General features: G+C 46.1%; 1 protein-coding gene across 2 annotated transcripts in view; it reads left to right on the plus strand.

Moving 5' to 3' along the window:
• The window catches only part of EIF2AK3 (eukaryotic translation initiation factor 2 alpha kinase 3), a 51,336-nt gene that overhangs the window by 24,672 nt on the left and 10,785 nt on the right, over positions 1-15,879 (plus strand). For both annotated transcript variants that reach the window (XM_088454262.1, XM_088454263.1), the window contains 7 exons: positions 922-1,145; positions 1,691-1,800; positions 2,640-2,762; positions 3,196-3,345; positions 3,613-4,390; positions 14,430-14,597; positions 14,713-14,814. In XM_088454262.1, the coding sequence (XP_088310388.1) occupies positions 922-1,145; positions 1,691-1,800; positions 2,640-2,762; positions 3,196-3,345; positions 3,613-4,390; positions 14,430-14,597; positions 14,713-14,814 (1,655 nt within the window). The remainder of the gene's footprint in view (positions 1-921; positions 1,146-1,690; positions 1,801-2,639; positions 2,763-3,195; positions 3,346-3,612; positions 4,391-14,429; positions 14,598-14,712; positions 14,815-15,879) is intronic.

The following is a 15,879-nucleotide window of genomic DNA, read 5'->3' on the forward strand; positions in this document are numbered from 1 at the left end:
AACGCCTCCCTGTCCAGTTGTGTGTGTGGTATCTAGCATGTTGCAGGGCATTGGAAGAAATGATGGCCCCTCCCCTCTCTAATTCCTCCCAGTCCCTGATCTCCTGTCTACTTTTTTAGTTTGATTTTATTTCCAGTGCTCATATGTGGTGGACACTTATATCTTAATGCTAATAGTAACATATATTATGTTTGGAATGTGGCAGAAGAGCACTATGGTGTTCCAGCATGATCCTGGTCATTAAGTCTGAGGCCATGTGTTAAGAGCCAAAACTCCTTCACCTTGCTGGTGCGTAGTTAGGAACAGTGTTGAACCTGTAGGTTACCCACCTTCCCTGGCTGCCCTTCTGCCACCTCCGAGCTTTTCGTAGGGTGCATGTCCCTGCAATATAATCAGTTAGCCCTCATTTCCAAGTAGTCTGCCATTGTTTCTTGCTTCGGTTCCCCATGGAGCTTTAGAGCCCAGAATACCATGTGAGGAGCACCTTTTGTAAGATGTTGCGCTTGGACCCCTTATCCCCATGTGCTTGGATGGTAGTATGGTCCCTTCCTTGTAACTGAAGGTGGTCTCAGGGCTCTGCATTAACCAGGAGCTGGTTGTGTCATCCTTGTGCCACCCTCCTAGGAACGCAGAGGCTGTGATGTGCGTCCTGAGGCTTAGCACAGGGCTTATCAACATTTTTATCCTTCTCCTTACGCCAAATATTTACTTACCCCTTAATGTGTTTCAGGTTAACCCAAGAACCCATACTTTTTTACTTATTTTTTTTTTTTACTTGGAGGCCAAATACTTTTAAACTGTTTTGGTTTTGAGATTCATCCATTGATCTCATCTGTCTGACACCCCTGTGGATACATGAGAAAACCTTGCCCGACCTTGCCCGACTTCCATAATGTGTTTCTCTAATCCCCTTCTCCCCAGACAATGGCTATTACCTTCCATACTACAAGAGAGAGCGCAACACGCGTGGAACTCAGATCACCGTGGGAATATTAGAAAACCCCAATTACAAGAACACTCGCAAGAAAGATCCCGTTGTGCTTCTGCCCTGGTGGAAGGAGATTGTCGGCACCATCCTGCTGTGTATCACCGCCACCACCTATGTTGTGCGCAGGCTGTTCCAGGCTAATCCGCACTTGGCCAGGGTGTGTAAGAAGTCTCTCGCCCTAGAATCCCGTAACCTTCTGTATGTCTTTATTAGTTTAAATATATGCTGCCACTATATAAGTCCGTGTTAATAAGTAACTGATTAGGGATCCCTGTTGTGACCACTGCGTCCCTACAATCGCCTTGCACTGCAGCTAGGTTTAGCCTAGTGACATTTCTTGGCCCAATCACTCAGTTACCCAAGAAATCTTTTTTTTTTTTTATCCTACCACAAATAGTGCTTACATTCGGTTACTGATATGCCGTCCAATGGTGGTTAAGTTGTTATCTAGTACAATCCTGTAAACTGCGAAAAACTCAGAGCTTTGTAAATATGGGGGAAACCTAATTTGCCATATAGAAGCATGCAATATTATTCATATTGAACTGTAATAAGCCTGGAATTATCTAAACAGCACTGTTTCCGTCAGAGTAAAACACTTGGCTGTGAAAGCGTTTGTATTGCATGTGTATAAAACAGCCGGACGTGGTGGTGCTCAGTGTAAGTTTATTTCTGCATTGTTTGTTTTTAATGTACATTCAGAAGAGAAAAGAGTCTGAGACCCAGTGTCAGACGGACCATAAATACGAACTGACGAGCGCAGAAACCAGCGAGAACAGGGGGGACTACAGCGGCTGTGGATATGTATCACGGTATGAGCTTATTGTTCCAGTGATACTTCTGTATGTACTAATATCAGGACATTCAGGCAACTGGCACATGTCTCCAATTTCTCTCCTATGCCTAAATGATAAATACAAACAAAATCACAACTACCTATTAACATATAACACTTACGTTATTATTATGAAAGCACATGGGCATTTGTGACTTCTATTGTATAATATATAGTGAAAGAAATATTTAGCAAATTGGTTAGGTGCGTGATCCCGGCGCTGATATTGCCGGCGGTGAGAATCCTGGTAGCGTAATTCTGAAGGTTGGAAATCCCGAAGCATGCGGTTATGTAACCCTTCTACTAACTCTCCTTTCCCGCAGCCTAAACCTAACCCTAATACTCGCCGTCAGAATCGTAGTTGTCGGAATTCTGGAGCCAGGGTTCTGACTGTTGTCGGGATCCTGAGCGCCAGCATTGTGTGCGCTGGGATGGCGACTTCATACCTTTTGCAAACTTGTGTATTTTAGGGAATAATTTACCATCTCCTGTAAATTCCAGTTATTGGATGGGATTCTATCACCTCCATCTAATAACCAGCAATTACACTATGTAGACAGCCTGTGCACTTGTGCTTTTTATATGGTCCCCAGCATGTCTTGCCAACTTTTAATATCCATATAATGTATAGTAGCGCGTCTGTTAATACATATTTGCGCTCAAGTGGCTTTAGCACATTGACTCCATGGGCGTTCCACAGGCTATTTTAGGAGACCACTAAGAATGGTAATTTTGCAAATCAGCTTCTTGATTGGGGCACTAAAATGTGACGTTCAATGCAGTTGTGTTCCAATCTGCCTCACTCCCCCATTATAGGTATCTCACAGACTTTGAACCCATTCGGTGTTTAGGACGTGGGGGTTTCGGAGTGGTATTCGAAGCAAGAAATAAAGTAGATGACTGCAATTATGCGATCAAGAGAATCCGCCTTCCGAACAGGTAACTGAACGCGTTACTTTTAGGGGCCACTACATGACCATAAGGCTCATCCTTTCAATGTGTCAGCACTCAGATTGCACAGTAATGGTGTAAGCCCCTAACACATTGCTTATTTATCAATCTGATTGAAATGAATCAAACCAGTGTGTGGTATCTTTGTAAGTGCAGTCTGAAGATGACCGCTATCACCCTGTCCGGTTCTCTCCTGTCTGCATTAACTGGCTGCAATGGAGCAGACCAGATGGCTGGAACTTGCTCTTTAATGTATAGTCAAATTAGATATTCATTCTGCAAATCTGGGAAACGCCATGAACAGCTTGTGTGCGGCAGCTTAGCAGGGGAGTCCTCCCGTCTTGTATTACATTTATTCATGAATGTGTGTTGTGCCATTCTCAGAACTCATTATATCTGACCTATTCCGAACTGTTTCCAGGAAACTGGCCAGAGAGAAGGTAATGAGGGAGGTAAAGGCTCTCGCCAAACTGGAGCATCCCGGAATCGTGCGCTATTTCAATGCGTGGCGTGAAGAACCTCCCGAGTTATGGCAAGAACAGATGGATGAACTGTGGTTAAAAGATGGAAGGTATAGGCTCTGCTACTGTACCCATTCAGATACTCAGAGAATACTGTTTGTTTTCACGAGGATAAAAAAAATAAATCCATAAATCATTACATTTCTGTGAATGATCAAACGTCATACGAATGGGTTGTAAAGTGAATTTCCTGCATCATTTTGTCTGAATGTAAGAGCACGTTTTAAGTCTGTGTATCAGCACATTTGCCATAATGGATAATATGTAGACTGCTATAGGAAGGATTTATTTTGACCTATATTTATTTTTTGTTCCAGTACGGATTGGCCATTCAGCTCCCCAACTCCTGCGGATGGGCTCTCTGTGAAGGTTCGGAGTGCAGACCCGTACTCCATGAAAGAGCAGGTGGAAGTCATCACCCCTTCATCGGAGAGTCTGAGCTCACTGTCCACTGCGTTTGTTGCGGTGGGTTCGGAAATACCACGAAGGCACCACTCTCCTTTCCACTTTACTACTGATGGGGACTACAACCAATCGGAAGACTCCATTGTAAACCTGCAGCACAGTTTCCTTACAGACTGTGATTTGGAGCACAGTATGATGGGTGACAAGGATGTGGGGACTCACAACGGACATTGCAGCCACCGACGCATGGATATTGGGTTACATGAGAGAACCTCCTCATCCATCGTCTTCGAAGACTCTGGTTGCGACAACGCATCCAATGTAGACAACCGAACAGACGTTTCTGTTGTCGTTACAACAAGTGAGTTTTCTCAAAGAGACTCTGGAACCAAGGACTCCAGTGACAGTAAACCCACTTCTGCAAGTACTTTGTCCATTTCTCCTCCGAGACCAAAGACCTTACACTTGGACCTAACCAAAAATACTCCAGAGAAGCTGAATCCCAGCTCTCCTAAGGTGTACCTCTATATTCAGATGCAGCTGTGCCGCAAGGAGAACCTGAAAGACTGGATGGAGGCGCGTTACACTCTGGAGGACAGGCCGCGCACGGAAAGCCTCCATATATTTCTGCAGATCGCAGAAGCGGTTCAGTTTTTGCACAGCAAAGGGCTGATGCACAGAGATCTGAAGGTGCGTACTTGTGGTTTTCACGGGACGGATTGTTCACTGATAATATTGTTGGAAGGGTATGTAAATGTCTTGGTCACAGTTAGGACCATCTCACTGGCAGAGCCGGAGAACCAACTCTTAGCCCACACATGTAGAGACATTCAAAGCAAAACAATTAAGGCACAGCCCCCTGTGCTCTTAGGCAGTACCCTTGTATTACCAGCAGAGCTGTAAGGTGCCCGCACATTCTGATGCCGTCATGTAGTAAACATCTTGCTTGGTTAAAATCTTATCCTGCAGGTGTGTCCACAAGCACTTCTCCTCAAATATCCCCATTTGGCGCGCCACGGACGTAGCCGTGCCATGTGCATTCTTCTTGAATGTGCGTCTTTTTGTGCTATACTAATCCGAAGTACTTAGCTATATTAGCGACTCCGATATATGTAAGGTATGACACAGCCGCAGGGAAGCGACTGTGCAGTTACGTACATCTAATATGCTAATGACTGAAGAAGGCGCCTGAGGGAAAAAAAGACTCCTCCAGCAGGCATCTCCGATCAGAGTGCTGCATCCGAAAACGAAGCTTCCGATCGACATCGCAACATTTGGACGCAATGTTTTTAGCATCGGCCATCTCGGTAAGCGGAAGCTTGCTCAGACTGTTAGCCTTCTGCTTGCGAGGTGAGGAAATCTGCGTCCTCCGAGGCAGAGACTGGCCTCTGCACCCCCAGTCGCCACCAAACAGCCCCATCCTGTCAATTGGGCTGCGGCTGTCAGAAACTGAACGCAGGGCTCATTCTGCACATGTGCAGTTTACCCACCATTGGTGCTAACCTGAATCGGGTCCAAAGTGCTGTACCTAGGATTAGTATTTTTGTTGCAAGGAATATTTATAAAGTGGATATTAATCCTAATATGCAGGATTTGAGTCACTTGTATATAGTACGTGGGAATATTGTCCCACATCGTTATGCTTAATATGCTACTTTATACAAATTCCAAAGTATAGTACTTGGGGGGTCATTCAGACCCGCTCGCGAGCAAAGGACGCTCGCAAGCGGGTCGATGTTGCCCCACTGCGCATGCGCACGACGGATGGAGCTCCGTCGTGCGCATGCGCGAGACCCGGATAGCGACGGGCTCTCCGTCGCTCCGGGTCTCGCACCAAAGGAGGCGTGCTGTCGATGTTGATTGACAGCACGCCCCCTTTGGTGGGCGTGCCGGGGGCGTGACTGAATTGAATAGCTCCGGGAGCTCGCGTTGAATTGTATCGCCCCCAGTGTACTTTGAACTACCTGCCGGGACACTTATTAGGATGTTTTTTAATTAGATTGTACAAATATTTACAGAACACTCAATGGCCGTTGTCCATTGCCGCTTATTGCAATATACAGTGTGTATGTATGTGTGTGTGTATATGTATGTATGTATATATATTTGTTGCGTTTCCCATATCCAGATATGCCGAAATACGGATTTTAATTTTTTTATCATGACTGAGATAGTAAAACCTTTTCTTTTTTGATGGTTTAATTTACACAACTTTGTTTAAAGCACAAAATTATAAAATCTTGTAGAAAATTTACCCTCAGGCTTTGTGTATATGAAACATACATGAAATTTGTTTATGTACACAAACTTTGTTTGAGCCACAAAATTATTGAAAATATTGTGTAAAATGACCTGCAGGCTGTGTGTATAAGGTGTATATAACACATAAATGCATTCTGTGTTTAGATTTGGGTCCCAATGATATGCAAATATTCCAAAATATGAAATATTCCGATATCCAAAATATTCCTGGTCCCAAGCACTTTGGATATGGGAGACTCAACCTGTGTGTATATGTGTGTGTGTATATATATATTCCTATACACAGGAGACGTGGATGGGAATTACTGCTAGCCTCCTTTTTCTAGAGAATAGAATAAGATGTATGTATGAGTGTATATGTGTATATATATATATATATATATATATATATATATATATATATATATAATTTTCTGTGGCTCTCCAGCTGTACTACAGATGCGTCCAGGTTCATTGTGGCTGATCGCACCGCAAACATGCGCGAGCCATGCGGCTCCCAACGCCAAGTTACGCCACGGTGCGCACTGCGATCGCATCATTCATTCCTATGGAGGCGCACGCTCGCAGTGCATCTCGCGCTATGCATGGCGTGATTCGCTATGCCATCGGCAACACACTCTAGCTGGGCATATCTGTAGCTACACCAGTGGTTCCCAAACTCTGTCCTCCAGGCACCCTAACAGTCCAGGTTTTCAGGATATCCATACTTAAGCACAGGTGACTTAATAACTACCTCAGTCAGTTTGATTTAACCATCTATGCACAAGCATGTGTATCCTTAAAACCTGAACTGTTAGTGTTAAGTTTGGGAACCCCCGAGCTACACACTGCAGTAACAGATCACATTGATATGGTTCAATCTGCTATGCAATGGGAAGTGGCCATATCTGCTTTCCTGCTCCTTCCCGGTCTCCTGATGAAGCCCTATACCAGCATCGGGCAACTGCCATCTTCTTTTCATAATATTGGACATGGCGACACACACAGGGCCTGATTCAGGCCCGCTCGCAAGCGCTTCAGCGCTCGCGAGCGGATCGATGGTGTGCTCTGCACGTGCGCAAGCCCTCTGGAGCGAGAGACAAAATCTCACTACAAAAGGGGCGGCTGTCGATGTAGTTTGACAGGTCGCCCCATTTTGAAACCGTGGACGGGGGGATGGCTTCACAAACGGAGGCATTCCCAAACGAACGCCTGCCGTTTGTGGGCGGCCCCACTGACATCACCAGTGATGTCAGTGAGATAGCTTCCGGCTCTATTAGAGCCAGAAGCTCTCTGGGGCTTGTGGCCACGAGACCCTACCACAAGGGTCTCGTCGCAAGCCCGATGGTCTTGACCATCGCGACCATCATCCTGGCCGCTCGCTATAGCTGTGGGTGGTCACCCACAGCTATGCGAGCGGCCAGGAGGCCGCACAAAAAAACGCCCAGATTCAGAACGAGCGCTCTTTCAGAGCGTCCGTCTCTGAATCAGGGCCACAGTCCACTGTTAAAAGCAAGATGTACTATTTCGTCTTCGGGGTCCATAGGGATCCACTGAGATACCATGGGGAATACTATGGTTGGAAGACCAGGCACCAAACAGCTAAAGCTCTGGCTCCCAGAATGCCCTGGGTCCTCCTCCATATATACCCCGCCCCTAGCCATAGGACTTCAGTTTGTTGTCTGGTGCGGCAGGATTCAGACGTACCTTTGTAACAGGGGACTGCTCAGGCAGTCCTAAGCTCTTATTTTATGTATTTATTGTATTTTACATTTTTTGAGTTGGCAGTACCAAGCGTCTGTAATAAGACTCATGTACTGCGACTCCATCTACCTCCGCCGGGCCTCAACATCGGTAATTGTGCTGGTGATATCGGCAGGTCGTGGCTGAGCTTAGCTAGCAGCGATGCTGCAACCTGGACTGCACCGGATGCTCGGAGATATCAGGTAAGGCGATTCCTCGCTTACGGGGAATCGCGCACGGCAGTCCTTGCTTCTGGTGTCAGACGTGTACCAGAAGCCGCTGCTGTAAGGACCAGGGATTGTCCGCATCCTTACTACACCAGCCGGGACCTTATAGTCTGACGCCGGGGATCGGCAGCAGACGCTATCTGCTGCCACGAGGCCAGCGTACCCGGCTGGTTAATGCTGCTAAGGGGAGGTAGACGCTCCCCCGGAAGCCCCTCTCCCGACCCAGACACAGTCCCTACGAAGGGTTTCGGGTGTCTGGGTTGTTCCGCCTACCCTCCACGTGTATGAGACGCTCACGCTCAATGCACCCTGTAGCTATTGGTCTCAGGAAGGTCTGAGTCAGTCTCCCTGTATACCTCTCCCTTGGTTAAGATACGGTGCTGTATGTCCTACCATTCCTTTGCGTTGCTATAGTTGGTTTAGAGCCGATGGTAATTACATTACTAATACATTGTATGTGACTGTTTGCTAGCTGCTGTATTGACACTTGGCCTGATTCAGAGTTGGGAATAGAGTGAGATATCTCTCTGAACTGTGAACCTGGGCAAACCATGTTGCAATGCAAGGGGTGTAAATACATACATTTTTTTACATGCGGGGTAAATACTGGCTGCTTTTGCATGTAGCCCATAAATACTGCACAGCTTTATTATTACTCTACAATTTATATGACAGTTTGGAAACACTCCTCCCAAATCTAAATCTCTCTGCACATTATAAATCTGCCCCACCTGCAGTGCAGCATGGTTTCACCAAGATGATCAGTTGAGAGAGATATCTCTCTCTATTCCCAACTCTGAATCAGGCCCTAAGTCTTTATTTTCTGTCTGTCAATTATAACTCACTGTTTTCTCTCCTTCATCCATTCATTAATATATTTGTGAAGGCAGTCACATTGGTATGCAGTCGGGAAGCCGGCAGACCTACTCCCAAATGTCATATCCCGGCAAGGGTCTAAAGACAGGCGTCAATATGCCGATGCCTGTCATTAGACATATACGCCGGGAGCGCGGCATCCCGATCGAAGCGACGCTGAGCGTGGATAGCCGCGCGGCTTAGATTCAGGGTTCCCAGGGGGACTTAGGTTTAGGCTAGGGGAAGGGGGGGGGGGTTAGGCACCCCTGGGAGGAGGTAAGGGTTAGGCACGCCCATTCTTGCCTAATCAATGCTTGGAGTTTGTCAGAATTTGTGGTGGGATTTTGTTTGTCCACTCACCTCTTGAGGATTGACCACAAGTTCTCAATGGGATTAATGTCTGGGGAGTTTCGTGGCCATGGATCGATGTGTTGTTCCCTGAGCCATTTAGTTATCCCTTTTGTCTTATGGCAAGGTGCTCCATCATGCTGGAAAAGGCATTCAACGATTTATTTATTTTTCCGCTCCAAATTTGCACGGACGATTTTCGCCAAAGTATGCAATTTACTAATTTTTCTTCCGGTAATTTATCATTAGGGGGGGTGTCCCAAAGGGTTTTGAAATCCCCACATTTTTTGCCAAAAAATAGGGATTTTGCATTTTTTTTTTTTCTCCTAGTCTGGGATGGAGAAAACATTTCTCCAGTTTTTTTTCCTGTTTTTTGGTGAAAATTTCACCTTTTTTTGATGAAAAACGTCCGTTTCCGCCGCTAATTGAATACGGTCCACACTTGTGAAGACTGAGCTGCCATCCCCCTCTCTCCTAATTAGTTGGAGACCCTCAGCTGCAATTGATCATGGAAATGTGTGCTGAGGGGGGATTTGGGCTCTCTCGGAGTATGCCTTTCTCGTAGGACCAGGTATATAGCACTGGAATCCTACCAACTTTTGTGTTTTTTGTATAAGTTGATTCGGTGCCGACTTGTAAATATGTTTGTATGCATTACACTTATATCCTACCAATGCGATCGCGATTTAGTGCCCATTTGCAAGATCCTACCAAACTTATGTGTTTAGGTAGTTGCTTTGAATGCCCTTTTGCAAATATATTATATGCATTTTATATGACTTGTGCTAACTCTGCTGGAATAAAAAAAAATAAAATTGTTTTCTTTTTGTTTTTCCTAACCCCCAACTATCTGGTGTTTAGGGGTTAGACAGTACTTCACATTTATTTTGATCTGTGAAAAGGGTCACATTGCATTGTTAGTGTTCACTCTAGATCTGGCGGCAGGCACTTCCGCATGCACCCGGAAAGGGGCGTGGCCATTGAAGGGGCATGTCTATAAGACTCGCCACCCTTTTCGTCACTCGTGGGGTCGAGCCCGGCACTTACGGACAGGTCGGGCAGTCCCCAAGCGCTGCTGACAGGGAGAAGAGATGTCGGGCGCATGCGCCCAGTGTCTATTCACCGGCGGTGACCGGGTCACCGCACATTTCCCCACCCGCGGGACACTGCAACCCGCGGGTGAAGATGGCATCCGCAGGCTCTGAGGGCAGGGTGCTTCTTGCCCTCTAAAACAGCCGGTGGGAACGCTACATTGTTAACCCTACACTGGTTGTAGGTTACTTGCTTGTATTTCCCATGTCTCGGGACAAGGGTAAACATGAGACTGTTGTCCCTGTGCTGGTTTCATGTAAATCCTGTGCAGTGGCCTCTCAGGATTTCATACAGGATGGACTGTGGTTTGATTGTTATACACCACAACAGTCCACCTCGCCAGCACCTGTTCAGGGGGCACCTTGAATGTCCTCTTGGTCTCAGGTTATGACACAGTTAGTGGACAGCGTATTATGCCCCACACTGCCTCCCACTTGGGATTACCCACAGTGATTACAACCTGCTACGTTTCCTCTTCTCATACATCGTCTCTGGATGGAGGGTTATGTCCACTCAGTTCAGAGTCTGTTTTTTAGCGTCTACCCATCTGCAGATGTTACAGGTGAATAAGGCATCAGCCGTCTAAGCATATAGATGGACTGCACCATCCTTTCAGTCCACCCTGCTTTCACATTCTGATATATCATTTGAGGAGGCAGAGGATACACAGTTGTCTCCCTCTGGGCCTATCTCTGAGAGGAGGAGCATCTGCCAATAAAGTGGATGTTCCTCTCTAGCAGGGGCGGTTAATTCAATTCTCATTATGGAAGATGAAGTACCGGTTCCTAAAACCTAAATAAACCTGGTGTTCAGCACCAGAAGGTGATTGTAGGCTGGATTCCCTCAATCCTGAACAGCTCACTGATCTTATGGTGGAAGCATGGAACATTTCAGGTAGACTGTTCTAGATTCCAAAAAGACCAGTGTCTTTTCACTCTCCCCCACAGGGAGAGTGCATTAGGTGGGAAATCCCTCTCCCTACTGGGGATTCTTACTCCCCAGAAGGTTGTTTGCACAAACTCCTCGTTCCTTTAGCTAACAAGGAAGGAGTTTTTACTCAGATTTGTTCTTGATTCAGAAGCTAAATTTGGTCTATTCTGAATCTGAAATCTCTGAACAGGTTCTTTCATGTGCCAAAGTTCTGTGTGGAGACCCTATGGTCAAATATGCTGGCAATGGAAATTGGGGATTCCCTGGACATACAGGAGGCATATCTGCATGTACCTATTGCATTATCCACCTAGGGTTTCTGAGTTTTGCTGTTCGTCAGTAACATTACCATTGTCCTTTGGTCTGTCCACAGCCCCTCGGGTGTTTGCCAAGATAATAGCGGTCATAACTGCTCATTTCAGGAGGAGTCAGGATACTGCCATACTTGGGTGACCTCCTGATATTGACAGTCTACGGAGGTTTTACAACCTTATCTCCAGCTGACCACTGCCTGTCTATAGGAGCAGGGCTCGATATTCAATTGGGAAAAGATTTTCCCTTTCTCCAACAAGATGGTACATCTGGGGGCGCTGCTGGAATCCCTGGCACAAAGGATCTTTCTACCAGTGGACAGGTTTTCGGGTCTACAATTGTGGGTGCGCACATTGCTCCGAAATCAGAGGGTATCCATTCACTCAGCAATACAGGTCCTGGGGTCCGTGGTATCCACCTTCAACCTTGTGGAATATGCCCATTCACATTCCAGGCCTCTACAAAGATTGATTCTCTCCAAGAGGAACGAACAGCATTATCTTATAAGGTCCCAGAGGATCCTTCTCACTCCAGAGGTTCTTCACTCCCTCCTGTGGTGGCTGAGAAAGGATCGTCTAAACAAAGGACCTCTGTTTTGGGGAAGATGGACAAATCAAGAAAGCCATCTGCCAATACACATTCTGGAACTGCGAGCAGTATACAGAGCACTGATCAGGGCAGACCGGTCTAGATCCAGTCCAGCACAGTGGCCTACCTCAATCATCAGGGAGGCTCCAAGTTAAGTGGCAAAGGTTCTCATTTGGGCAGAACGTCATCTTCTGGCCACTTCTGCAATATTCTTAGCGGGAGCACTCAATTGGGAAGCAGACTTCCTAGGTCGCCAGGACATACATGCCGGAGAGTGGTCTCTCCCATCCGGGAGTGTTTCGGCTCCTGGTAAACAAATGGGGTCTAACGTAGATGAATCTCATGGCATCATGCCACAACCACAAGGTCCCTAAGTACGAGTCCAGGGACCCATCAGCAGCCTTTGCGGACACACTGGCAGTAAGATGGGACTTCAAGTTGGCGTATCTCTTTCCTCCAATTTCCCTGCTCCCAAGAGTTCTCAGGAAATTCAAGCAGGAAGGCGCAACAGCAATACTGGTGGCTCCGGCTTGGCCCAGAAGTCATTGGTTCACCGACATACAGAATCTGTCGGTGGACAATCCGTATCCTCTTCCTCTGTGGCAAGATCTGCTAATGCAGGGTCCCTGCCGACATCCGGACTTGCCCCATCTGGCTTTCACGACGTGGCTCTTGAATCTTCCATCTTAAAATCGAAAGGGTTTTCCAGTTCTGTAATTCAAACAATGCTTAGAGCACGGAAGTCTGCTTCTTGCCCGCATGAATTACGGAGTTTGGCATTCTTTTGGTCAATAGTGTTCCCATAAGGCATATGATCCTAAGGTATTCAGGATTCCCAGGATACTGGCTTTTCTGCAGGCAGGGTTAGACAATGGTCTCCGTCTGGCCACTTTGAGAGTGCAGGTTTATGCATGGTCAGTCTGGTTTCAGAAGAAGATTGCTTCATTACCAGATGATAGAAAAAAAAATTTATTCCAAGGAGTCCTGTGAGTTCAGCATCCTTTTGTTCCACCAGTAGCACCGTGGGCTTTGTCTTTGGTTCTTAAAGTGTTACAAGCTTTCCCCTATTTGAACTTTTTAGACTCTAGATTTGAAGTGGTTGACAGCAAAGACAATTTTTTTTTTTTTTTTTTCTCCTCGCTGTCTCTTCTGCTCGTAGAGTCCTGGATTTGGCAGCGCTCTCTTGTTGCTTCCCATTTTTTATTTTTCAGCAGGATAAAGATGTTCTTCGTACAAGGGAGGGTTACCTTCCTAAGGTAGTGTCCCATTTCCATGTAAATGAAGAAATTGTTGACCGGCTTTCAGGCTCCAGATCTTTCTGTAGGTGAAGCCTCCCTGGATGTAGTTCGAGCTCTCCATATTTATGTGGAGCGGACAAACTGTGTTAGAAAATTAGATTCTCTTTTTGTATTATATGGTTTTCACAAACTAGCATGGGCAGCTAATAAACAGACTCACTGGCGAGATGGCTACGTATGACTAGCTCTCAGGTGTACACACAGGCTACTCTCCCTGTCCCAAGCACAGTGACAGCACATTCTGCTCTCTGTCTGTCTGTAGGGCCATTGTGGGAATTCAGTCGTGGTGCCTTTGCTGAACAGTTGTGCAAGGCTGCCACGTGGTCTTCTGTCCACACTTTTTTCTTAGGTTTTATGCCTTTGATACTTTTGCCTCCCAGGATATTCCCTTTGGGCGACGAGTTCTCCTTTCTGCTCAGGAGCATCACCCACCCTAGGGGAACTGCTTTAGGACATCCCCATGGTATCTCTGTGGATTCCTATGGACCCCGAAGAAGAAATGTAGAGTTATGGAAAACTTGTCTAGATAACGCCTTTTCTTTGAGGTCCACAGGGCACCCACCCTGATGCCCCTGGCTTCATTGGGTGATTTTTTTTCGTCAGATTCCCTCCTCTTCTGTAAGTGTTTCTGGTGTACGATTGTTCTTCCTTCTACTTTTTCCTTCTCCTGCCTTTAGGCTTGTTAACTAAACTGAACTCCTATGGCTAGGGGTGGGGTATATATATGGAGGGAGGACTCAGATAAAGCTCTGGCTCCCAGAATACCCTGTTTGCTGCCTGGTCGTAGAGCCATAATCTTCCCCGTGGTATCCGTGTGGACCTCGAAGAAAAGGAATTATCTAGGTAAGTCTACCATAACACTCTATTTTTTTTTTATTTGCGGATTGTACAAGAGCTTATTAAAGGTCATTTAGACTACCTATCCCTTCTAGACATAGGCTGAATACGTTCCGCTAATATCACTGCGGCACAAGTATTCGGCCTATGAAATAAAGGATCTCATTTAGGCGCACGCCCATTGCAGAGTAATCGGATACATGCATCCATCTTGCCTTCCATGGTTTCATTTATCCTCTTCCCGTTTTTTCTTTTCAGCCTTCCAATATATTTTTTACAATAGATGATATAGTAAAAGTGGGAGACTTCGGGTTAGTTACGGAGATGGACCAAGAAGAAGATGAAGAAGCTGCTTTGACGCCGATGCCAGCGTATGCCCGACATACCGGGCAAGTGGGAACTAAGCTGTACATGAGCCCAGAACAGGTGCGTTGGGTTGGTATATGTAGGAGAGTGTGTAAGCGGTTGGCTATTTGGATACAGTAACACACAGGCTATGTGATAACGTAATGTGATTTAGCGGAACGTCTTTTATTTCTAGATGTACGGCCAAAGCTACTCGCACAAAGTGGACATCTTCTCACTGGGGCTGATTTTATTTGAGCTGCTGTATCCGTTCAGTACCAATATGGAGAGAGTAAGAGTAAGTGCTGGTTTTATATTAATACTCTGCTTTGGTGGGCTTTCGCTATAGAAGTATTACTTATGTACCAAAGGTAATTCTTGCACCTATACACGTGTCCTTATACATCTTTGCTGCAGTCACGCTAAATAGCCCCTCTCGGCGCGTCTGGTCCTGTGAGACTATGCTAGAACTTTTTGTGACCTTTTTATTTTTTTTTTATTTTGCCGAAAATGCGTCTGTCACAATGCAACTAGGATGCCCCAGCGACCCTTTTATATCTGTGTGCGACTGAGTCGCTGAATCTGTATACAAAGTGCTATAATGTAGCGGCCGCAGCTTTTTTCATTCAAAGTTCCGGTTCATATACAGACTATGGTGTACACGGATATAGAGGTGTCTCATATCAAATCAATCAGCGCAACCTGCTGGCGTGTCCTAGTCGTAGAGCTTTGCCACTTAGAAGCCTTTTCGGCCAAATAAGGCACCCGACGCAAGCAGAGCAGCATGGGACCTGGCGGCTCACTCACGCCAGGCAAGTCGCACTGCGTGGCCTATTAAGGCTAGATGTATGAAATACTCACCCCACATAACAAGAGGTCCTCTACTATAGAAGTGGATGTGAAATCTAAACTTTGTTGGTGTTGGCCTGAGTGTGGTGTTGCGGATGAGACCAGTCGGTGAGGAAGCTGCTCGTCTGGTACCCTGTGCATTCTGTAGTTAGCCCAAACAGGGTTCCGTGTTGTTTAACACACAAGTTATGAAGGTAGTAATTCGTTACAATTGGTAAATAGATTGTTACATAACCTGCAAGTGCTAAATGACCATAATTCCCCCAGATATAGAATTAACCCTGCCCCCCCCCCCCCCCCCCCCTCAGTAGAGGTTATAAAATCTTCATCTGTACATTATATTTTACCTAAAGAGGTACGCACAGCTCCTATCCTTCTGTTGTAGTCATATTTAGAATGTGATCTTACAATTATTGCTGCATCTGGGCAAACAAGATTTCAGTTAAAAGGAACTTTCTGAAACACCATTATCCAAGTTTGAATGTTTTATTGTCTGGTGGGAGCGAGGCCCTTG

Source organism: Taudactylus pleione, unplaced genomic scaffold (assembly GCF_031769625.1).
Source record: "Taudactylus pleione unplaced genomic scaffold, aTauple2 ptg000611l, whole genome shotgun sequence".
NCBI lineage: Eukaryota > Metazoa > Chordata > Amphibia > Anura > Myobatrachidae > Taudactylus > Taudactylus pleione.